Source organism: Microcaecilia unicolor, chromosome 7 (assembly GCF_901765095.1).
Source record: "Microcaecilia unicolor chromosome 7, aMicUni1.1, whole genome shotgun sequence".
NCBI classification, from domain to species: domain Eukaryota; kingdom Metazoa; phylum Chordata; class Amphibia; order Gymnophiona; family Siphonopidae; genus Microcaecilia; species Microcaecilia unicolor.
Window position 1 is genome coordinate 294763274 of NC_044037.1, and position 23855 is coordinate 294787128.

General features: G+C 47.3%; 1 protein-coding gene across 1 annotated transcript in view; it reads right to left on the reverse strand.

The window, feature by feature from the left end:
• The window catches only part of LOC115474712 (peroxisomal trans-2-enoyl-CoA reductase-like), a 56666-nt gene that overhangs the window by 19991 nt on the left and 12820 nt on the right, over positions 1–23855 (reverse strand). Inside the window, exons 4-5 of the mRNA XM_030210336.1 lie at positions 15715–15796; positions 7567–7663 (exon numbers count right to left, since the gene is read on the reverse strand). Of these exons, the coding sequence (XP_030066196.1) occupies positions 7567–7663; positions 15715–15796 (179 nt within the window). The remainder of the gene's footprint in view (positions 1–7566; positions 7664–15714; positions 15797–23855) is intronic.

Genomic DNA, 23855 nt, shown 5'->3' on the forward strand with positions numbered 1-23855 from the left:
CAAGATACTGAGAATTTCAATAGGTGGCTCAAAGCCTGGTGTCATCAAGAAGGTTTTAGGTACATAGGAGGCTGGGGCAATACATGTAATGATGGGCTGCATCTCACTATGGCAGGAAAACAATTTCGTGAGAAATTCAGACAATAAGTTTCTAGGCATTTAACTAGAAGGCAGGGGTGGCATACAGAGGAAGGTCACTTCGAGTGGTCACCCCCAGCTAAAGACAAAATGTGACAGTAGTAAAGAAAGCAATGAAAACAACGACAATTTCAGCAAATCACTTCCTACCAACACAGCAGAAAGCAAGAGCAAACAAAAAAAACTAAACAGAAGATGAGACTGCCAGTGAAATGTAGCTGGAAAGCGATGACCACAAATGCTTGCAGTCTAAGCAACAAAGTTCATGATCTGCAAACCCTGATATTAGAGGCAGACTTAGACATTGTTGCTATCATGGAGACATGGGTCAATGATTCCCATTAATGGGATGCAAACATACCAGGCTATAATCTATTTAGGAAGGATAGAGATGGTCGTAAAGTTGGAGGAGTAGATCTATATGTGAGAAATGATATTGCAGCGACTGAAATGCCAAGGGTCTGGGGAAAAGAAGAAGCGAAATGGATCGCCTTGAAAAGAAATGATGGAACCTCTGTCCACATGGGTGTTTACAGGTCTCCAACACAATCTGAGGAACTAGATAAAGATCTGGTTACAGATATTCAAAAGTTGGGAAAGAAAAGAGAGCTACTGTTTGCTGGGAGATTTCAACCTGCCAGATGCGGATTGGAAAGTTCCACCTGCAGAATCGGAAAGACGCAGAGAGATTGTGGATGCCTTTCGAAATGCTCTGCTCAGACAAATGGTGACGGAACACATGGAGGGGGTGACGATGGATCTGGTGCTCACAAATGAGGAAAGTGAGTGGAGGAGTAGCCTAGCGGTTAGTGCAGCGGACTTTGATCCTGGGGAACTGGGTTTGATTCCCACTGCAGCTCCTTGTGACTCTGAGCAAGTCACTTAACCCTCCATTGCCCCAGGTACAAATAAGTACCTGTATATACTATGTAAACCACTTTGAATGTAGTTGCAAAAAAAAAAAAAAAAAAACACAGAAAGGCAGTATATCAAATCCCATTCCCTTTCCCTCTAATGTCCAAGTGGGTGCCCACCTGGGCAGCACTGATCATCAAACAGTTTGATTTGATATAACAGCTAAAATGAAGGGCAGCCACTCAAAACTCAAAGTCCTGGATTTCAAACATGCCGACGTTAGTGAAATGGGGGAATTCCTGAAGAATGAGCTGGTGGGCTGGGAGAATATACGAGAAGTGGAAAGGCAGTGGTCCAGACAGAAAGCAGCTGTAAATATGGCTACTAACCTTTATGTAAGGAGAGTAAATAAAAGCAAGAGAAAAAGGAAACAGATATGGTTCTCCAAGCAAGTGGATGAAAAAAGACTAAAGAGTTGACATTCATAGAATACAGAAAAACTCTAGAAGATGAATACAGAGAGGAATACTGGATTTTTTTTTTGTTACATTTGTACCCCGCGTTTTTCCCACTCATGGCAGGCTCAATGCGGGTTACATGGGGCAATGGAGGGTTAAGTGACTTGCCCAGAGTCACAAGGAGCTGCCTGTGCCTGAAGTGGGAATCGAACTCAGTTCCTCAGTTCTCCAGGACCAAAGTCCACCACCCTAACCACTAGGCCACTCCTCCACTGTTGCTACTATTTGAGATTCTACATGGAATTTTGCTTGGAAATGTAAAGGCGGACAAAGCCACGGGACCGGACGGGATCCAAAGCAGGATATTGAGGGAGCTCAAAAAGGTTCTGGCCGGTCTTCTTAAAGATTTGTTTATTAAATCCTTTGAGATGGGGAACGTTCTGTGGGATTGGAGAAGAGTGGATGTGGTCCCTCTTCACAAAAGTGAAACAACAAAGACCACGATCAAGTATATAATATCACGTTCATTCAGCAATAGGCAATTACAGCAGTAAAAATATTCAAATAACAATACAAAGTATGGCATGGTATACTACTTGCAATGACAACACAATATGTACTTGAACATTATAATTGGTAACATAGTAGATGATGGCAGAAAAAGACTTGCACGGTCCATCCAGTCTGCCCAACAAGATAACTCATATGTGCTAATTTTTGTGTATACCCTACTTTGATCTGTACCTGTGTTCTTCAGGGCACAGACCGTATAAGTCTGCCCAGCACTATCTCCGCCTCCCAACCACCAGTCCCGCTTCCCACCACCGGCTCTGGCACAGACCGTATAAGTCTGCCCAGCACTATCCCCGCCTCCCAACCACCAGCCCCGCCTCCCGATCTTGACTAAGCTCCTGAGGATCCATTCCTTCTGCACAGGATTCCTTTATGCTTATCCCACGCATGATTGAATTCCGTTATCGTTTTCATTTCCACCACCTCCCGCGGGAGAGCATTCCAAGCATCCACTACTCTCTCTGTGAAAAAATACTTCCTGACATTTTTCTTGAGTCTGCCCCCCTTCAATCTCATTTCATGTCCTCTCGTTCTACCACCTTCCCATCTCCGGAAAAGGTTCGTTTGCGGATTAATACCTTTCAAATATTTGAACGTCTGTATCATATCACCCCTGTTTCTCCTTTCCTCCAGGGTATACATGTTCAGGTCAGTAAGTCTCTCCTCATAAGCAAAGATGGAACATATAGATAGGTAAGAGAGTAAGAAGAGTTAGAAAGTAAGGCGACTGATTTAAAGAAAGTTGTACATGAGGTCAGAGAGATGGTTAAATATTATCTCAGCTAGGGTAGGAGTATGTGCAGCCCATGTCACTCCTTGTGTGTGTGAGTGAGACAAGTTAGTTACTTCTTCCTTTAAAGGCCAGGTTGATCCCAGGGGCTATCAGAATACAAGCCCATGGGGATCTTTGGGGAGATACGGGGGAGGTAATGGAGGGGGGGGGGGATCTTGGGAGGTGGTGGGTTGGTTGAGTTGTTGATATGATCGGTTAACAGGTATTTCTTAATTAGGATAAGGACAGTAGTTTTGTTCTTAGTCAGTTGGTGGTTAAGGGTTGGGTAGGGTGGATAGATATCAATAGGACAACTGATGACGCTCTCTTGAAATGTTTTGGAATAAGTGGTTACTATAAGTGTGTTACATGGGTGATTCTACACCGGTGATAAGGGTGTTGTCAATAAATAATTGCTGGAACTATAGAGAAGGTAGAGGTAGGTGGATATAACTGTTAAAAGTTTGATGACTGCCTTCATCATTCTGTCTTTATTGTATACTAGTAAATAAGGCCCGTTTCTCACACAAATTAAACGGGTGCTAGCAAGGTTTTCCTCGGAGTGTGTATGTTTGAGAAAGTGTGTGTGAGATTGTAAGCTCTTTTGAGCAGGGTCTGTCTCTCTTCAAGTTTGACTGTACAGCGCTGTGTAAGTCTGGTAGCGCTTTAGAAATGTTGAGTAGTAGTAGTAGTAATAGAGTGACTGTGTGAGAGAGAGTGAATGTGCGAGTGTGTGTGTGAGAGTGAGTCTGGGTGCGAGTGTGTCTGTGAGAGAGAGAGAAGAGAGATTGTGTGTGATTGTCCTCTCTCCCCTGCCCCCCTCCAGCCACCCAGCGATTCTAGTCTCCCCTGCCCCCCTCCAGCCACCCAGCGATTCTCCTCTATCCCCTGCCCCCCCCCTCGAGCCATCCAGCGATTCTCCTGTCTCCCCTGCCTCCCCCTCCAGCCACCCAGCGATTATGCTCTCTCAGAACGTTGGAGGCGAGTTCGTTCCCTCAGTCCTGCCTTCTGATTACCCGCCCTCCATGTCATCACGTTTTGATGCGAGGGCGGGGCAGAGAGAGAGGTTACACACCTACGAACCCTTCACTGAAGCCACAGAGTCAGCTTCAGAACGTTGGAGGTGCTTTTTATTATAGTAGATAATTTGTTTTCTTGATACTCGAAGTAAATCCACATTGCTTCTTTTGATTTGTCCTCAATAAAAAAATGTTGAAACATAAAGGTCAGGTTGAAGAGCCAAGCTTTCACCTGCTTCCTGAAGTACAGATAGCCTTGTGTTAAGCGTAGCCTTTCAGGCAATGCATTCCAGAGTGTGGGGGCTACTCCGGAGAAGGCTCGCTTGCGGGTATCACATCATGTAATGTCTTTTGGAGAGGGTGTGGTTAGTGATAGTTACTTTTTTTTTTTTTTTTTATTTATAGTTTTAATCAAATTAAACAAATTATTAAATTTGAACAGGTAATACAGATAAGAAAAAAATTTTTAAGCAAAGCATAATTTTCTCCCTAAAAGGGGAGGAAATTTAACAAAAGAGGAAAATTCTTAACTCTTCTTTAGACCACAATAAATGAGGGGGAGGGTCATAAACCAATATTCCAGGTAATTAAATAACAAAATATGCATAGCATGCAACCTAACTCACTTATTTTACATTATCTTCAAGTGGATTAACGGCTGGCCAATTTCTTTGCACTTTTTTTTTTTGGCTGCCACCAGCAGTATTCCCCAGTAACTCAATGCTAGGCCATATCTGGGCACCAGCAGTGAGTATCGAGGGATATGCAGCCGGATAATGCTGATCTGGTTAAGTGCAATATTCAACACTTAACTGGATAAGTTAAACCGGATAAAGACAGGACTGTGTTTTAAATGGCCCTATTTATTCAGTTAAGCAGTGAATATCGGCACTTAACTAGAAAAGTGCCGACTCCGCCCCCTATCTGCCCATAAAATAGCTGGTTTTGGCTTGGACGCTAACCAGGTATATTCGGCGGTGATAAGCCATTGAATATGCACAGTAAGTCCCAGACAAAAAATTTTAACAGCCAGGAGCCTCACTTCTGGCTGTTTAAATTGCTTTGGAATATCGACCTTTATGTTGTACGTTCACTCAGGTTCCCTTTGTCTACTACTATATTTTGTATAAAGATCAGAATCCATTCAATGTAACATTTATGCAATAACGGGAGGAAACTCAAGAAGGGAGCAAATACTTTTTCACATCACTGTAGTCAGTATCAACAATCTGTGCATGCTAATTCAGCACTGCTGTATACCAGTGTCTGCCTTCTGAGCTCCCTACAATCCTGATAGGGCAGCAGACATACTCCATGTGTTATAACAAACAAGAGGTATATACATAAAAAGGCTGCAGGCATGCATGCGTGCATAAATTGTATAGTGTGTGACCGACATAATATTGTTAATAAAAGAAAAAGGTCTTAGATAAGCATAAGTCAGATGACATGACAGCTCTCTAGGCTAACTCAGAATGCAGAACAGGCCAATGAGCTTTCAAGATCGGTGCTGGGGCCCATTATATTCAATATATTTGTGAGTGATATTGCCGAAGGCTTACAAGGTAAAGTTTGCCTTTTTGCGGATGACACCAAGATTTGCAACAGAGTGGACACCCCGGAGGGAGTGGAAAGCATGAAAGAAGATCTGCGGAAGCTAGAAGAATGGTCTAATGTTTGGCAATTAAAATTCGATGCGAAGAAATGCAAAGTGATGCACTTAGGGAGTAGAAATCCAAGGAAGACGTATGTGTTAGGCGGGGAGAGTCTGATAGGCACGGACGGGGAGAGGGATCTTGGGGTGATAATATCTGAGGACCTGAAGGCGACGAAACAGTGTGACAAGGTGGTGGCCGTAGCTAGAAGGTTGCTAGGCTGTATAGAGAGAGGTGTGACCAGCAGAAGAAAAAAGGTTTTAATACCCCTGTATAAGACATTGGTGAGGCCCCACCTGGAGTATTGTGTTCAGTTTTGGAGGCCGTATCTTGCGAAGGATGTTAAAAAAATGGAAGCGGTGCAAAGAAAAGCTACGAGAATGGTATGGGATTTGCGTTGCAAGACGTATGAGGAGAGACTTGTTGACCTGAACATGTATACCCTGGAGGAAAGGAGAAACAGGGGTGATATGATACAGACGTTCAAATATTTGAAAGGTATTAATCCGCAAACGAACCTTTTCCGGAGATGGGAAGGCGGTAGAACTAGAGGACATGAAATGAGAATGAAGGGGGGAAGACTCAAGAAAAATGTCAGGAAGTATTTTTTCACAGAGAGAGTGATGGATGCTTGGAATGCCCTCCTGTGGGAGGTGGTGGAGAGGAAAACGGTAACGGAATTCAAACATGCGTGGGATAAACATAAAGGAATCCTGCTCAGAAGGAAGGGATCCCCAGAAGCTTATCCGGTAGTGGGAGGCAGGGCTGGTGGTTGGGAGGTGGGGATAGTGCTGGGCAGACTTATACGGTCTGTGCCAGAGCCAGTGGTGGGAGGCGGGACTGGTGGTTGGGAGGCGGGGATAGTGCTGGGCAGACTTATATGGTCTGTGCCAGAACCGATGGTGGGAAATGGGGCTGGTGTTTGGGAGGCAGGGATAGTGCTGGGCAGACTTATACGGTCTGTGCCAGAGCCGGTGGTGGGAGGCGGGACTGGTGGTTGGGAGGTGGGGATAGTGCTGGGCAGACTTATACGGTCTGTGCCAGAGCCGGTGGTGGGAGGCGGGGATAGTGCTGGGCAGACTTATACGGTCTGTGCCCTGAAAAAGACAAGTAGAAATCAAGGTAAGGTATACACAAAAAATGGCACATGTGAGTTTATCTTGTTGGGCAGACTGGGTGGACCGTGCAGGTCTTTTTCTGCCGTCATCTACTATGTTACCAGGAAAAGCAGCACTAGCCCATTAAAGGCAGCTGCTATAGGAACTCTTAAAGACAAGGCAAGAATTTTGCTCTGCACCTGCAACCTTGGAACTAGCTGTGATGCCTGTCATTCTTACTTACTGTCTTTACTTAAGGAGTGATCAGAACCCTCTGACAAACAAGAATGGGGCCGTGCTATCTGACAAGAGTTCACCACGTTTATTCAGAAAGGTTTTCCATTTTCCTCCATCGACTGTCACAACTGCTCCCGCTGAAAGGAGAGCTGTGCAACTGTAGCAGTGATCCAGGCTCCTCAGGCAGAAGTACTGTATTTTTACACACACGACACAGATATGCCTATAATGCTTGCTATACCAGTGTATTTTTCTAAGGCACACTAATTTGTTTTTTTAAGGGCTTTTATTTTTAGGTTCCTGCAGGCATTATTAGTGCACAAAACCTGTTTTAAAAAAAAATCTAAAAAGCGAAAGCCTCAAAAAACCCAAACATGCAAATTTTCAATTTGTGCATCTTAGTAAAAATACACCGGTATAGCGAACCCCATGCATATAAGTTATTCATGTATTTGGGTTTATGGACGATTATGGGCAGAATGAAGGACGTTAACAAAGCATATAGGATTATCCAAATTGTATCTCTGCTGCTACAAATACCAAATGTTTACAAATTCACAGGTTACCAACCTAATGAACCTAAAGCAGCACATCCTGCTTGCCTATCATTCACCCTTCTGCCAAATACTATGGAATATTATAATAACTGTTCATATTACTAATCTAAAATCAACACAGTTCACTTTATTCCACATCAAATACTGAAGAATAACCCATCCGAGGAACTCAAACTCAATGTTCATCCAATTCACTGTTACCTACCGGAGAAACAGAATTGATTCTCACTCCACTGTGGGCCCACTCTACAGCCAAGCTCTTGGTCATGTTATCCACGGCTGCTCTTGCTGCTCCAGTGTGCCTTTCAAACAGCGGAAAACAAGAGCAAAGACTTATTAATTCCGTTACAGAAAAGGTACTGAGAAAGCCAAGTAGAATGAAAATTTGATTCTCTGCATACAAGCCACCGACACCCACTACGCTGTGGTATAATCACATTTTCCTTTTGGAATAAACGCTCTCAAGAAAAAAAGTAAACTGGTATACAGCTATCCAGTGGCATCTCTAGACAGAAATATCTGGGGTGGCAACAGAGAGGCAAATCATAGTGACATTTTCATACATCAATCATCCTCCACAATTTTAAACAAGCTATGAAAGGCGCTAACTCCCAAGGGGCTTCTATGCATAAAGAATCCCACCAGCTAGTTTCGGCCACCCCAAAACTACCGTTGTAACGGTCAGTATTATTTCACAAATCTTTCTATATGGGAGTGAAATCTGGATTCTAGTCTAAATTACCTAGTTCCAGCAGGGAGACATGGCCAATCCTGGATTTGAACTTAGAGCCTGAAGCAGTGTGGGAGTTGCAGTCTTCGATTACACCCTTGAAACCCGTGCTGCAAGTTCCATAATGCCTCAGTATAGGGTTGTCAGAAAGATAGAAATAACCTAAAATCGCTCTGTTTGTTGAACCATATCGGTTTCCCTTTTCTCTTGCTTTTATTTACTCTCCTTACATAAATGCTTGTGGCTCTATTTATAGCTTCTTTCAGCCTGGACCACTGTCCTTCCACTTCTTGTTCGTTCTCCCAGCCCATCAGCTCCTTCCTCAGGTATTCCCCCATTTTAATAAAATCAGCACGCTTGAAATCTAAGACTTCAACAAGGCCTGCCACGAGAATCCATAGCTTAATTATAACACTTCACTACTCTCCCCTTCTCTGAACGTCTTCCTTCTACACTGTTTGCCTAGCTCTTTTTGTCATCCTCGATCTCTTTGTAACACCAATTGTATTTCTACCCTGGAATGGCAATGCCATAACAGATCTTTGTAAGCCACATTGAGCCTGCAAATAGGTGGGGAAATGTGGGATACAAGTGCAATAAATAAATAAAATAAATAAATACCCTGATTGTGACCTCCTCTGCCCTGCTGTCCCCTCTGCCACCATTTTACCCCCCCCCCCCCCCGCCACCTTTGACTCCCTCCTCTTTCTGCCATCGCCGTGTCCTACTAACTTACTTGTCTAAGCCTTGCTTTCAGCTGCTTTCGTTACCTCCCGCGAGTCCTGTCGTCAGTTCGCCTCCATCGCTGCGTCCGTTTCCCTTTCAGTTCCGTCCCCACCTTCCCTCCCTCCTCCTCCGATTTCCACGCCCATGTCCAAGACTTCCTCCCTATTGGCTGAGTGCAAGTGCTACTGCCCTCCCTCTTTGGGCGCAGTATTCCACGCCCCCTCCTGCCCCACTTCCTCCCTCCCCTTCCGAGTTCCATGTTTGTGAGAGAGACAATGTTTGCATTAAGTTCGGACTGTTTTCTGTACTCTCCGCCCCTCTCCCCGCCTCTGACTCCTCCTACTTTCTGGTACAGGAGCTGGTGGAGGCGGGGCTTGGACTTTTGCTTTTCCAACATTCGGGCTCTACTGCTGGTGGAGGCGGGGCTTGGACTTTTGCTTTCTCAACGTTCGGTCTCTACTGCGCATTTGCTGGTGAGTCAGTCACTTCTCATTTATATAGACTGATGGACTCGGAGAAAATCCACTACTTGATAAGCAGAATAAAATGTATTGTACTGTTTTGGGAACTTTCCAGGTACTTGTGATCTGGATTGGCCACTGTTGGAAACAGGATGCTGGGCTTGATAGACCTACCGTCTGTCCCAGTATGGCAATGCTTATATTCTTATGTAATTTGTATGTACTGTAATACGTATGACAGATTACATAGAGGATGGTGCAAGATGTATGACAATTGCAGGGAAGGAGATACATACATTGACTTACAGTAGAGCTGACTGGTTGATAAGAATTTCACAAAAAAAATACAAAATCACAAAAACACACAAAGGTAAAATTATGTATCATACCTGATAATTTTCTTTCCATTAATCATAGCTGATCAATCCATAGACTGGTGGGTTGTGTCCATCTACCAGCAGGTGGAGATAGAGAGCAAACTTTTGCCTCCCTATATGTGGTCATGTGCTGCCGGAAACTCCTCAGTATGTCGATATCAAAGCTCCATCCGCAGGACTCAGCACTTAGAGAATTACACCCACAAAGGGACACTCTGCCCAGCTCACCACCGCCGAAACGGGGGAGGGGAAGTAACCCAGCTCATCCCCACACAAGTGGGGGAGGGGAATCCGTCCAGCTCATCCCCGCGGAGCGGGGGAGGGACACCACCCCGCCGATGCGGGGGGATCTGGCTTATCCTGCAACCGCAACCGCGGGAGGAGCTGACTGACCCTAACACCGCCGAAGCGGGAGGGGTACAAAGCTGCCCTACAGCCGCACGAAGCGGGAGGGAGTGCCGGCAGAATTTAAGTCTCAATCCAGCCCCGTAAAACGGGGGGGAGAGGAATGCAGCAGCTCACTGTAACACAAACTCGTCTCAACTCTTGAAGAATCCAAGTGAAAAAACTTGAACACGAAGTCCTCCTGAAGTAACTGAAGACTAAACTTGAACCTAAAATTCAACCAGAATATAAACAGTACAGATATCTGGGAGGGGCTATGGATTGATCAGCTATGATTAATGGAAAGAAAATTATCAGGTATGATACATAATTTTACCTTCCATATCATCAAGCTGATCAATCCATAGACTGGTGGGATGTACCGAAGCAGTACTCACCCAGGGTGGGACATAGAAATCCCTGACCGCAACACTGAAGCTCCAAACCGGGCCTCCGCCCGAGCAGCCACAGTCAAGCGGTAATGCTTGGAGAATGTATGGGCCGATGCCCAAGTTGCCGCCTTGCATATCTCTTCCAAGGAGACGGACCCGGCCTCTGCCATCGAGGCCGCCTGAGCTCTAGTGGAGTGAGCCTTCAGCTGGATAGGCGGCACCTTCCCTGCGGCCACATAAGCCGCTGCAATGGCTTCCTTGACCCATCTTGCCACTGTAGGCTTAGCAGCCTGCAGACCCTTACGAGGACCTGCAAACAGGACAAACAGATGATCCGATTTCCGGAAATCATTGGTCACTTCCAAGTATCTGATGATGACTCGTCTCACATCCAGATATTTAAGAGCAGAGTATTCCTCTGGGTAGTCCTCCCTACGAAAGGAAGGGAGACAGAGCTGCTGATTCACATGGAAGCGAGAAACAATCTTGGGCAGGAAGGAAGGCACTGTGCAAATAGTCACTCCTGCCTCAGTGAACTGCAGAAAAGGCTCTCGACATGAGAGCGCCTGGAGCTCGGAAACTCTTCTGGCTGAAGTGATAGCCACCAAAAAGACTGCTTTCAACGTCAGGTCTTTCAGAGATGCCCTCGACAAGGGTTCAAAAGGCGGCTTCTGTAATGCTCTTAGCACCAGATTGAGATTCCACGCAGGCACCACCGAGTGCAGAGGAGGGCGCAGGTGATTAACTCCCTTGAGAAAACGCACCACATCCGGCTGCGAAGCCAGGGAAGCACCCTTCAGGCGGCCCCTGAAACAAGCCAGGGCCGCTACCTGGACTTTAAGGGAACTGAGCGACAGGCCTTTCTCCAGACCTTCTTGCAGGAATGCCAACACTGAAGAAATTGGAGCAGTGAATGGAGAAAATGAGCCTGCTTCACACCACGCTGCAAATGTACGCCAAACCCTGGCGTAAGCAGTAGAAGTAGAGCGCTTCCTCGCTCTCAGCATAGTGGCGATGACCTTGTCTGAGAAGCCCTTCTTCCTCAGACGCTGCCGCTCAATAGCCAGGCTGTAAGACCAAAGGGGGAGGGATCCTCCCTCACCACGGGACCCTGATGCAACAGGCCCTGCTCCACTGGCAGCCGCAGAGGATCGTCGACTGAGAGCCTGATCAAGTCCGCATACCAGGGATGTCTGGGCCAATCCGGACCCACCAGGATTATCCGGCCTGGATGCTTTGCCACCCGGTCTAGCACCCTGCCCAGCATGGGCCAGGGCGGGAACACATAGAGAAGCTCTTGTGTCGGCCACTGTTGGAGAAGAGCATCTACTCCCAGGGATCGAGGGTCCCGTCCTCTGCTGAAAAAGCGCGGCACTTGGCAATTGGCCGATGACGCCATCAGATCTAGGCTCGGCTGGCCCCAGCGCTTCGTGATGTCCAAGAACGCCTGAGCAGATAGCTGCCACTCTCCGGGCTCCAAGGTATGGCGACTGAGAAAGTCCGCCTTGACATTCATGACTCCGGCAATGTGGGCCGCTGACAGCTGTTCCAGGTTCGCTTCCGCCCACTGGCATAGACTCATAGCCTCCTTGGCTAGAGGGGCGCTCTTGGTACCTCCCTGGCGGTTGACATAGGCCACAGCCGTGGCATTGTCCGACAGGACCCGTACTGGCTTCAACGCCAGTACCGGGATGAACTCCAAAAGCGCCAACCGAATGGCTCTGAGTTCCAGGAGGTTGATAGACCACTTTGCCTCTGCAGGAGACCAGAGCCCCTGCGCTGTCCTTCCCAAGCAGTGGGCTCCCCAGCCCGACAAAGAGGCGTCCGTCGTGACAACAATCCACTCCGGGGTCACCAGAGGCATTCCCGCAGACAACTTGTCTGTCTGCATCCACCAGCTCAGCGCCTTGCGCACTGCTGGGTCCAAGGGAAGGCGCACAGCATAATCCTCCGACATCGGAGTCCAGCGCTGCAGCAGAGAGTGTTGTAGTGGTCTCATATGAGCCCTGGCCCAGGGCACTACTTCCATCGTGGCCGTCATAGAGCCCAACAGCTGCACATAGTCCCAAGCCCGAAGAGGAGAGGCTACTAGGAACTGGTCCATCTGAGCCTGAAGTTTGACAATCCGATTGTCTGGCAGGAACACTCTGCCCACTTGGGTGTCGAATCCAACTCCCAGATACTCCAGGGACTGAGTCGGGCGCAGCTGGCTTTTCTCCCAGTTGATGATCCACCCCAGGGAGCTCAAAAGAGCAACCACCCGGTTCACAGCTTTGCCGCACTCTGCATAAGAGGGGGCTCGGATCAACCAGTCGTCCAGATAAGGATGGACTTGTACTCCTTCCTTCCTCAGGAAGGCCGCGATGACCACCATTACTTTGGAGAAGGTCCGCGGAGCAGTAGCCAACCCGAACGGGAGGGCTCTGAACTGGAAGTGTCGGCCCAGGACTGCAAAACGTAGAAAGCGTTGATGGGGAGGCCAGATGGGAATATGCAAGTACGCTTCCTTGATGTCCAAGGATGCCAGGTACTCCCCTGCCTTCACTGCCGCTATAACAGAGCGGAGAGTCTCCATGCGAAAGTGCCGAACTTTCAAGGCCCGATTGACCCCTTTGAGGTCGAGGATAGGCCGTACAGAACCTCCTTTCTTTGGTACCACAAAGTAAATGGAGTAACGTCCCTTGCCAAGCTGATTTTCTGGCACCGGAACGACCGCACCCAGGCGGATCAGATTGTCCAAGGTCTGCTGCACTGCCACAGCTTTGACCGGAGACTTGCAGGGAGAGAGTACAAACCCGTCTTTTAAGGGTCGGCAGAACTCTAGCTTGTAGCCGTCTTTGATGACTTCCAGCACCCAAGCGTCTGAAGTTATTGTGGTCCACTCGCCCAGAAACGAGGACAGCCGTCCTCCAATCTGCACTGGGGTGTGGACCAAGGCCCCGTCATTGGGTACGAGACCCTGGGGGAGGACCGGATGGAGCACCTCCGGGATGGCGGTCTCTGCGAAAGGAATGCTGCTTGGGGGAGAAGTTCCTCTTGAAGGAAGAGTAGGCAGAAGAGCCCGACCTGCCCGGGCGGAACCGACGGGCTTCCTGAAACCGTCCTCTGGAGGTACCGGGACAAGTACTAGCCCGAGCCCTGACCTCTGGTAACTTCTTGCCCTTAGACGTGCCGAGATCGGTCACGATTTTGTCCAGCTCGACCCCAAAGAGCAGCTTGCCTTTAAAAGGCAATTTAGCTAGGCGGGATTTAGAGGCGTGGTCAGCAGACCAATGCTTCAGCCAAAGCCACCGCCGCGCAGAGATTGTCTGAGCCATGCCTTTAGCTGAGGCCCTCAAGACATCATACAGCAAGTCTGCCAAATAGGCCAAGCCCGATTCCAGGGCCGGCCAATCAGCCCTCAAGGAATGATCCAAGGGGGAAGCCCGCTGCACCAAAGTCAGGCACGCCCTGGCCATATAGGAGCCACAAACTGAGGCCTGCAAACTTAAAGCAGCCGCCTCAAAGGACGACCTTAAGGCCGCCTCCAATCTTCTGTCTTGGGCGTCCTTTAGGGCCGTGCCACCTTCCACCGGCAACGCCGTTTTCTTAGTCACCGCAGTGATTAAAGAATCCACGGTAGGCCACAGATAGGCCTCACGTTCACTTTCAGGCAAAGGATAGAGGCGGGACATAGCCCTAGCCACTTTAAGGCTCGCTTCCGGGACATCCCATTGAGCCGAAATTAAGGTGTGCATGGCATCATGCACGTGGAAGGTTTTAGGCGGGCGCTTCGTCCCCAGCATAATGGCAGAGCCAACAGGGGCTGAGGGAGAGACGTCCTCCGGAGAGGAAATCTTCAAAATGCCCATGGCCTGCACTAACAGGTTGGGCAAATCCTCTGAGCTAAAGAGCCGCGCTGCAGAGGGGTCATCCGCTCCATCCGAGCGGGGATCTATCTCCTCCAAGGAATCCGCAAAGGACCGTTGGGAGACCTCAGACACGCTGCCCTCATCTACATCGGAGGAGACAAAGTCCTCCAAGGCCTGGAAATCAACCCGAGGGCGTTTACCTCTGGGAACCTCAACCTCTTTATCAGAAGAGGGAGCAGGGGCAGCGTTTTGCATGAGGAAAGCCTGATGCAGCAGCAAAACAAACTCGGGGGAGAAACCCCCCAGACAGTGCACTTCCGCAGCCTGGGCAACAGCCCTAGACGCACTCTCAACCGGCGCTCGCAATAGCGGGGGAGAGACATGCTGCGCATCCAAAATGGCGTCCGGCGCGAAACTCCGCGAAGGAGCCGCGCGGGAAGAACGGCGCTTAACTTTAGCCGCTTTGTGCCGTCGCCCAAATTAAGGGCGTTCATGGCATTAATGTCTCCAACCTCAAGGGCGGCCCACGAAGAAGCCGTCCGAGCCGCGTGGCCGGCCAAGATGGCGGAGGCGAGGAGCGGGGGATGGGCGTTTATGGCGGGAAAAAACCGCCACGCCGGAGGAACGACCGGGACATTCATCGGTCACTAAACTGTCACCCATCAAGGGCGAATCAGGTTGTAAAACCCCCGCATCCCCTCTAGAAGCGCTCCAGCGATCCGGGGAGCGACCCTTTGCGCCCTCGCCCTCCGAAGCCATATGCCACGAGGAGAAGAATCGGGGAACCCCCTGCCCGCTATAAAAAGGTAAAATTACCTGCTTGCCGCTCCGAGCTGTAACGAACTGGTGTCCCAGTGAGTAGCTGCAATGAACGTTTAAAGAAACGTCGAATTAAACGCCTTTAAAGACGTTTAAAAATTTTTTTTTTTTTTTTTAAACGGAGCCAGCGGGAGGGGGGAGAAAAGGAGGGACCTGGCACCACCAGGTTTGCACTTGCTCAAAAGAGCCCTCAACCCCAGGCCTCAACAAAACCTAAGGATTAGGCTTGGAGGCCTAGCCAGAGCTGCTGCTGTGTGTGACCACCACCTGCTGAGATAGAGAACATACTGAGGAGTTTCCGGCAGCACATGACCACATATAGGGAGGCAAAAGTTTGCTCTCTATCTCCACCTGCTGGTAGATGGACACAACCCACCAGTCTATGGATTGATCAGCTTGATGATATGGAATTAAGGGTTTTTGTTTTAATACTCCTAAATATACAAGGATCAAATTCATACGACTGCCTTGCTCTAAAGCTTTCCTCCGACAACCCAAAGGCAGAATTTCTTTAAGAAAAAAAACAGTAACAGAAAAACTGAGCAATTATAAAGCGCTTCTCCGTGATTTTGTTTTCCGAATTGAACAATACAAATTCTGTACTGATCCTTACGTCATGCCAGGGAATCCTTTCCATACGTCTGCCACAATGTTTACAATTACTCCTCCATGTTCCTTCATCCAAGCGTTGTAGACTGGAAAAGAAGGAGGGGGGAGAAAGGATTTGATATCTGCTTGAACTATTTTTTTTAATGACTATCTTTCAAAGTTTACAGCACTGCATAACGCAAACTTTTGTCCCTGTACATTTCCATATCATCTATCTGACACAATTATCTACTCGTTAATGTATTCTTTATCATGAAGGGGTCCATTTGTGTTACAAGACGTATGAGGAGAGACTTGCGGACCTGAACATGTACACTCTGGAGGAAAGGAGAAACAGGGATGATGTGATACAGACGTTCAAATATCTGAAAGGTATTAGTCCGCATATGAACCTTTTCCGGAGATGGGAAGGTGGTAGAACGAGAGGACATGAAATGAGATTGAAGGGGGGCAGACTCAAGAAAAATATCAGGAAGTATTTTTTCACGGAGAGAGTAGTGGATGCTTGGAATGCCCTCCCGCGGGAGGTGGTGCAAACGAAAACGGTAACGGAATTCAAACATGCGTGAGATAAACATAAAGGAATCCTGTTCAGAAGGAATAGATCCTAAGGACCTTAGCCGAGATTGGGTGGCAGAGCCGGTGGCGGGAGGCGGAGATGGTGCTAGGCAGACTTATACGGTCTGTGCCAGAACCGGTGGTGGGAGGCGGGGCTGGTGGTTGGGAGGCGGGGATGCTGCTGGGCAGATTTGTACGTTCTGTGCCCGGAAGGGGACGGGTACGAATCATGGTGGGGTGTACACAGGGGATGGCACATGTGGGCTTGTCTTGTTGGGCAGACTGGATGGACCGTGCGGGTCTTTTTCTGCCATCATCTACTATGTATTTGCCTTCAGTGAGGTTCCTTTTGGAACAGTAATAGACCGCTACTAGATGGACTTGGGAAAAATCCACAATTCCAGGAATAACATGTATAGAATGTTTGTACGTTTGGGAAGCTTGCCAGGTGCCCTTGGCCTGGATTGGCCGCTGTCGTGGACAGGATGCTGGGCTCGATGGAGCCATGGTCTTTTCCCAGTATGGCATTACTTATGTACTTAATTGTTTTCTTATTACCAGCTCTGTCTGGACTGGACTGCCAGAACCAACATAGACCTTTTTCTCTTCAATGTTGAACTGAAACAGTTGTGCAGTGACAGGCTCCATTCTTCCCTCCCCATTCCGAGTTCTTCCTCAATATATAGACAACAAAACTCAAATGATATACAATTATTAATCAAAGAAACCAAATCTGAATATTTAAGAACTACATGAAGGTAAAAAGACAGGAGGCAAGACTTGGTCCAGTTCATCTTGCAAGCAGATAGAAGGGGATTAGATAAAATTCTTACACACAGTCAGTCATTCTATGCTATGAGTTTATCTTGTTGGGCAGACTGGATGGACCTGTACAGGTCTTTGTTGCCATCATCTACTATGTTACTATATATCAGGGATTGGTAGCATGGAATGTTACTACTAACTGGGTTTCTGCCAGGTACTTGTGACCTGGATCAGCCACTGTTTGGAAAACAGGATACTGGGCTAGATGGACCATTGGTCTGACCCAGTATGGCTACTCTTATGTTCTTATCATGAGGAAAAGGTACTTTTTTTTACATGCACTCCGATAATAAGTACTACTACTACTACTTAACATTTCTAGAGCGCTACTAGGGTTACGCAGCACTGTACAAATCAACAAAGAGAGACAGTCCCTGCTCAAAGAGCTTACAATCTAATAGATAAGAGTGAGACAAATATAGGACAATCAAGCCATTGTGACATCACTGATGAGGTTGGCTCTTAGGCATTGGTGGAATGAGGCATTATGACATCACAATCTCAGCTCTGGTTAAATCACTGCTATATGTAATACTACTACTACTACTTAACATTTCTAGAGCGCTACTAGGGTTACGCAGCGCTGTACAATTTAACAAAGAGAGACAGTCCCTGCTCAAAGAGCTTACAATCTAATAGATAAGAGTGAGACAAATATAGGACAATCAAGCCATTGTGACATCACTGATGAGGTTGGCTCTTAGGCATTGGTGGAATGAGGCATTATGACATCACAATCTCAGCTCTGGTTAAATCACTGCTATATGTAATACTACTACTACTACTTAACATTTCTAGAGCGCTACTAGGGTTACGCAGCGCTGTACAAATCAACAAAGAAGGCCGGTCCCTGCTCAAAGGAGCTTACAATCTAAAGGGGATACTGGGTGGAAATGATGAGATACTTGACCGAGTTAAGTGCATTTAAACTTAGACATTTAAATGTTTCCACGGTATAAATGCGCTGCAGGCAAGTCTCTCAACTGAAAAGATGAAGTTGATGGGGAAGGAAACACTTCTTTATGGAAAGGGTGGTGAATGCATGGAACAATCTGCTGGTGGAAGTAGTGGAGAAGAGGACGGTACCTGAATTCAAGAAAACTTGGGACAGGCATGTGGGATCTCTTAGGGGGAGGAAAAGATAGCGGATGAAATGGATGGGCAGATCAAATATTAATAGTTATTAAATAATATACGGTGCTCCATACGCCCTTATTGTGTGAATGATTGTACACTGGATTTCCATTCCACAAACTTAATTCTATTTTTGTGTGTGTTTTTCCCCCAATTTCTCTTATTGGCATTTTTCTTTTGGGGGGGGGGGGGGGGGGGGGGAGGAGAGATAGAAGATGAGATTGCTTGGTAAATGGGATTGTGCTGTTTCATTGTATAAGTTTGTGAATGGGATTTTTGTATTGTTCTTAAGTTTAATTAAAAATAAATCATCTTTATAAATAATTCTCACCTCAAACATTCTGAAGCTCACTCTGTGGCAGGGAAACACTGGAGCCCTGCACTTGGGCTGTCACCACTCACTGATAGACCCGCCCTCAGCCACGCCCCTTCCGCACATGATTCGCTACCTCAACGTTCTAATGAAGCTGCAACTTCCGGTTTGTGAGGCGGCATAGATCGGAATTTATCCCCGTTACTGTTTGCCCCGCCCTCGTGTCAAACGTGATGACGTCGAGGGCGGAGCAATGACGACCAATCGCATCGCTCCGCCGACGTCATCATGTTTGACGCGAGGGCGGGGCATACATCGATCTACTACGTGACGACGAACGGAGGGAGTGTGAGGCAGGCAGGCTGTAGGTCACACGCAGCGAGGGAGCCAACCAGCCACTCTGTATGTTGCGGGGCGAGGCAACCACGACCACCCTCAAGCACGGAGGGTAAGTCCACCAACAAGGGGAGGGGGATGATAACCAACCTCCCCCTGCCTACGATTAATCAGACAATGCCCGCCCCACGGACCTTAAAACTAGCCCCTCCACCAAAACCACATAACTCCCCAGCCCACGCTGCCCAATACGGAGTCATCCTTCGCATTTGTCAGCCTTCGTATTTCGCATGTCGTTCTCCGCAAAAGGACTCACGTTGGACCACAAAAAACGGAGCATGCGCACACTCACAAAAGGACCAACACCATGTGCTGCGCCGCCGCTATCACAGCCCAAGAAAGGCTCGAACAGGGGCATGCACAGCTTCACGCCCACAACCGAACAAAATCCAGATTTACAGCAACGGAGCACGCCCATCTGCCGGCCCAAAACACAGAATTCAGTATAGACGCTGCAAAAGACAAACAGCTCTCCCAAACCTGCCAAAAATAACGACACTATCTCCAGGACCATCCAAGAACAGCTCAATCACGAACATGACTGGGTGAGACAAAGAACAGGGAGAAAGAGGGGGGAAGGGTCCTGCAACCACACAGAGGGAGGGGGGAGGTATCTCTGGCACACACACAGTGTCAGAACAGGGAGGAGGGGTCCTGTAACCACACAGAGAGGGGGGGAGGGGTCCTGCAACCACACAGAGGGAGGGGGAAGGTATCTCTGGCACACACACAGTGTCAGAACAGGGAGGAGGGGGGAAGGTTCCAGAGGGGGAAAGGGGAGGGGGCCAGAAGGGAGGAGGGGTCCTGTAACCACACACAGGGAGGGGGGAGGTATCTCTGGCACACACACACAGTGTCTCTCTCAATCTCATACACTGACCACCACACACACTGTCTCACACTGTGTCACATTCGCACACACTCTCATTCTCACACACACAGCCTCACAGACACGCTCGCACCCACACTCACATTTATTTATTTATTGCATTTGTATCCCACATTTTCGCGGGCTCAGTGTGGCTTACAATACGATATGAATGATGGAAATACAATTTGTTACAACTTAGTTATGGATTACATTGTGAAGAGTTATGCGAGACAATCAAAGTGTTGTTAAGGAATATAAACACTGGAACAAAACCTTGAAACATTAGAAGGAGACTGCGGGAAGCTAAAAGGGCATTATGTATGGTATACATATTTCTGTGAGTCAAGGTATGAGTGAGGTGAGATTACGGGGGATGAGAGTTCAGAAGTGGATGTATTGATGCATTAGTGAACAGTGAGTGTGGACTTTATGTGTTTTGGTTCTTTCCGTAAATTTTTTCAAAAAGATGGGTCTTCACTTTCATTCTCTCTCACACACACTCTCACCCAGGAAACCCTTCCTAGTGCCCATTTCATTTCTGTCAGAAACGGGCCTTTATTACTAGTAGTTGATAATGGAAGGGCAGACTGAATGGGCCATATGGCTTTTATCTGCACTGATTTTCTCTGTTTCTATCTATAGAAACAATTTTACTTGACAAAGTGGAAACCTTAGGTGTAAAGGGTAAGAGGCCAAGGTTGCTAGTTTGGAAAGCTAACTTAGTTTTTTTTGTTTTTTTTTTTGGGGGGGGGGGGTGGAGGGAAAGCAATTATTAAACACTGCATGGACAACAGTCCACCCTCATATTGGCAGTGGAGGACAAATGTACATATTCTTATGGGGTGGGAACAACAAATTGAAGAGCACTTTTCCAAATGTCGCTCAGTCCATCAGCAACAGTTTGGAGAAAATTAGGTAGCACCTCTTGAACACAGTGAGTTTTGTAAAGAACATTCAAGATAAGTCATTAAAATACCATAACTTAGTGAGGTTCGGCACAGGAATAAGCTACGGTAAATAAATCTTGCCTTGATAAACACAATTAATTGCATAACTCAATACTGACAAAAGATGAACTGAGTTCTGGAAAAGTGATCATCAATTGAAAAGGCCATCCTAAAATGGAAGAAGATGTTCCTTTTAATTTGAGATCCATGTATTAGGGAATTACCCACCAGAGTGTGCAGTTGCATCTTGAATACATGAGAAGGGCCCTGTACACGCTAGAGAGGTACAAGAGTGAAAGTTAAATAACATAAAAAGAAGGGCAGAGGGGGTGGGATAGAGAGTTGGCAGCACTTCAGGGATACAAGAGGACAAAGATAAAATAGTACCATTAACATTACTATCACAACTAGATTAATGCAACGCTGGATGTAAGGAAAGCGCCCTGAAATCGCTGCAAACCATTCAAAAGAAATCGGAATATGAATGAGCTACCCCACTACTCGAAACACTACGCTGGCTGCCAATCAAGGCAAGACTGATCTTCAAAGCGTGCGCCATTATCTATAAAATACTATTTGTTTGTCTCCAGAATACATGCTAAAAATGACAGAACTATCCCCAAGAAATACAAGCCCAGGAACCAGAAGATCTCCTTCTTCACCTACCCAACTGCAGAAACATAACCTACAAATCGATCCACATGGCAGGATTTAACTACCTGGTAAACCATCACAATAAGTCTACACCAATCTGTGGTGTAAAAGCAATATCAACTCTGGAGAAAACAAAGATCTCGATGCAGGCGAATGTGCCCTCGGGCTCCGAGGCTGTAAAATAGTGGCTCTGCTCCACGTGTGATCAGCCAGAGGCTGCTACTTACTGCCAGTTGGCCCAGACAAACTGGTGCCCGCTCCTTCGCTCTCCTGCATCAAACTGCGCAATGGCCCTGCCGGAGAGCCTGAAGACCCCGGCATATTCAGATGCTATGCCTAATCTGAAGATGTTTTCCCCACAGGATTTCTGGCTTCCATGCACTGCAATGCCCTGATGACAGCCGGCAGGTCTCACAGCAGGAACACAGCTTATCTGCCTCCAAGGGAGTCACCATTCACTCCATAAGTACATAAGTATTTCTATACTGAGTTAGACCGAAGGTCCATCAAGCCCAGCATCCTGTTTCCAACAGTAGCCAATCCAGGTCACAAGATCTCAAAACAGTAAAAAGGATTTTATGTTGCGTATCCTTCTCACCCTTTACTCTTCATCACCTATTATTACTTGTAAGCTCTTTTGAGCAGGGACTGTCTCTTTGTGTCGGGTGTTCAGCGCTGCATGCGTCTGGTAGCGCTATACAAATGCTAATAATAATAATAATTATCCTAGAAATAAGCAGTGGATTTTCCCCCAAGTCCATTTTAATAATGGTCTATGGACTTTTCCTTTAGGAAGCCAGCCAAGTCTTTTTTAAACCCCCCCAAGCTAACTGTTTTTACCACATTCTCCGGCAACGAATTCCACAGTTTAATTGCACGTCGAGTGAAGAAAACTTTTCTATGATTCGTTTTAAAATTTACTACTTTGTGGTGGTGGTGGAGATGAAAACGGTAACGGAATTCAAACATGCGTGGGATATGCATAAAGGAATCCTGTGCAGTAGGAATGGATCCTCAGAAGCTTAACCGAAATTGGGTGGCGGAGCAGGTGGGGGAAGAGAGGTTGGTGGTTGGGAGGCAACGATAGTGGAGGGCAGACTTATACGGTCTGTGCCAGAGCCGGTGATGGGAGGCGGGACTGGTGGTTGGGAGGCGGGAAATACTGCTGGCCAGACTTGTACGGTCTGTGCCCTGAAAAAGGCAGGTACAAATCAAGGTAAGGTATACACATATGAGTTTATCTTGTTGGGCAGACTGGATGGACTGTGCAGGTCTTTTTCTGCCGTCATCTACTATGTTACTATGTATATTCATCGCGTGCCCTCTAGTCCTAGCATTTTTGGAAAGAGTAAAAAAGCAATTCACATCTACCTGTTCCACTCCACTCATTATAGACCTCTATCATATCTCCCCTCAGCCACCTTTTCTCCAAGCTGAAGAGCCCTAGCCACTTCGGCCTTTCCTCATAGGGAAGTCTTCCCATCTCCTTTATCATTTTCGTCACCCTTCTCTGCACCTTTTCTAATTCCACTATATCTTTATTGAGATGCAGCAACCAGAATTGAACACATATTCGAGAAGCAGTCACACCATGGAACGATACAAAGGCATTATAATGTTCTCATTTCCGTCTTTCATTCCTTTCCTAATAATACCTAACATTCTATTTGCTTTCTTAGCTACTGCCACACACTGAGCAGAGGGTTTCTACATATCATCGACGACGACGCCTAGATCCCTTTCCTGGTCGGTGACTCCTAACGTGGAACCTTGCATCACGTAGCTATAATCCGGGTTCCTCTTTCCCACATGCATCACTTTGCATTTGCTCACATTAAACGCCATCTGTCATTTAGATGCCCAGTCTCCCAGTCTCGTAAGGTCCTCTTGTAATTTTTCACAATCCTCTCACGATTTAACAACTTTGAATAACTTTGTGTCATCAGCAAATTTAATTACCTCACTAGTTACTAGTCTGCACATTGCTATACATTGGGCAGAGATACTGGATGCCACATCAAAAGTCTCATATGCGCCCCTGGCCAAGAACTTACAACATGCCTTCTGCTGCTTGGCCAACTTGTGCAGTGACTCAGCCTGCTCCAGTGGGAGTCGGTCAAGTCTTGTGCACCGAGTACCACAAGTAGACGCTCCTGTGCACATCATGGCTCCAGCATAGGCAGCAGTGAGAATGGGAACTCAGAGAAGGTTTCTGCATGGGATTTAAGGCCTTCGCGCACAGCCTGGTTCCACATTTGTGCTCTCTGTCTGGTGTTGATGCTGCTCTCATTGAAGCCACAAGGTCCACAATGTTTTGTACTGTACACCGCTTTGACCTTCTGTAAGACAAGGCAGTAAATCAAAACCCTAAGAAACAAGAGGAATGGAGGGATTGCAGGTCTACAGCAGGGGAACAGGAGAAAAGAAAACATGGGCATAGTGGATGG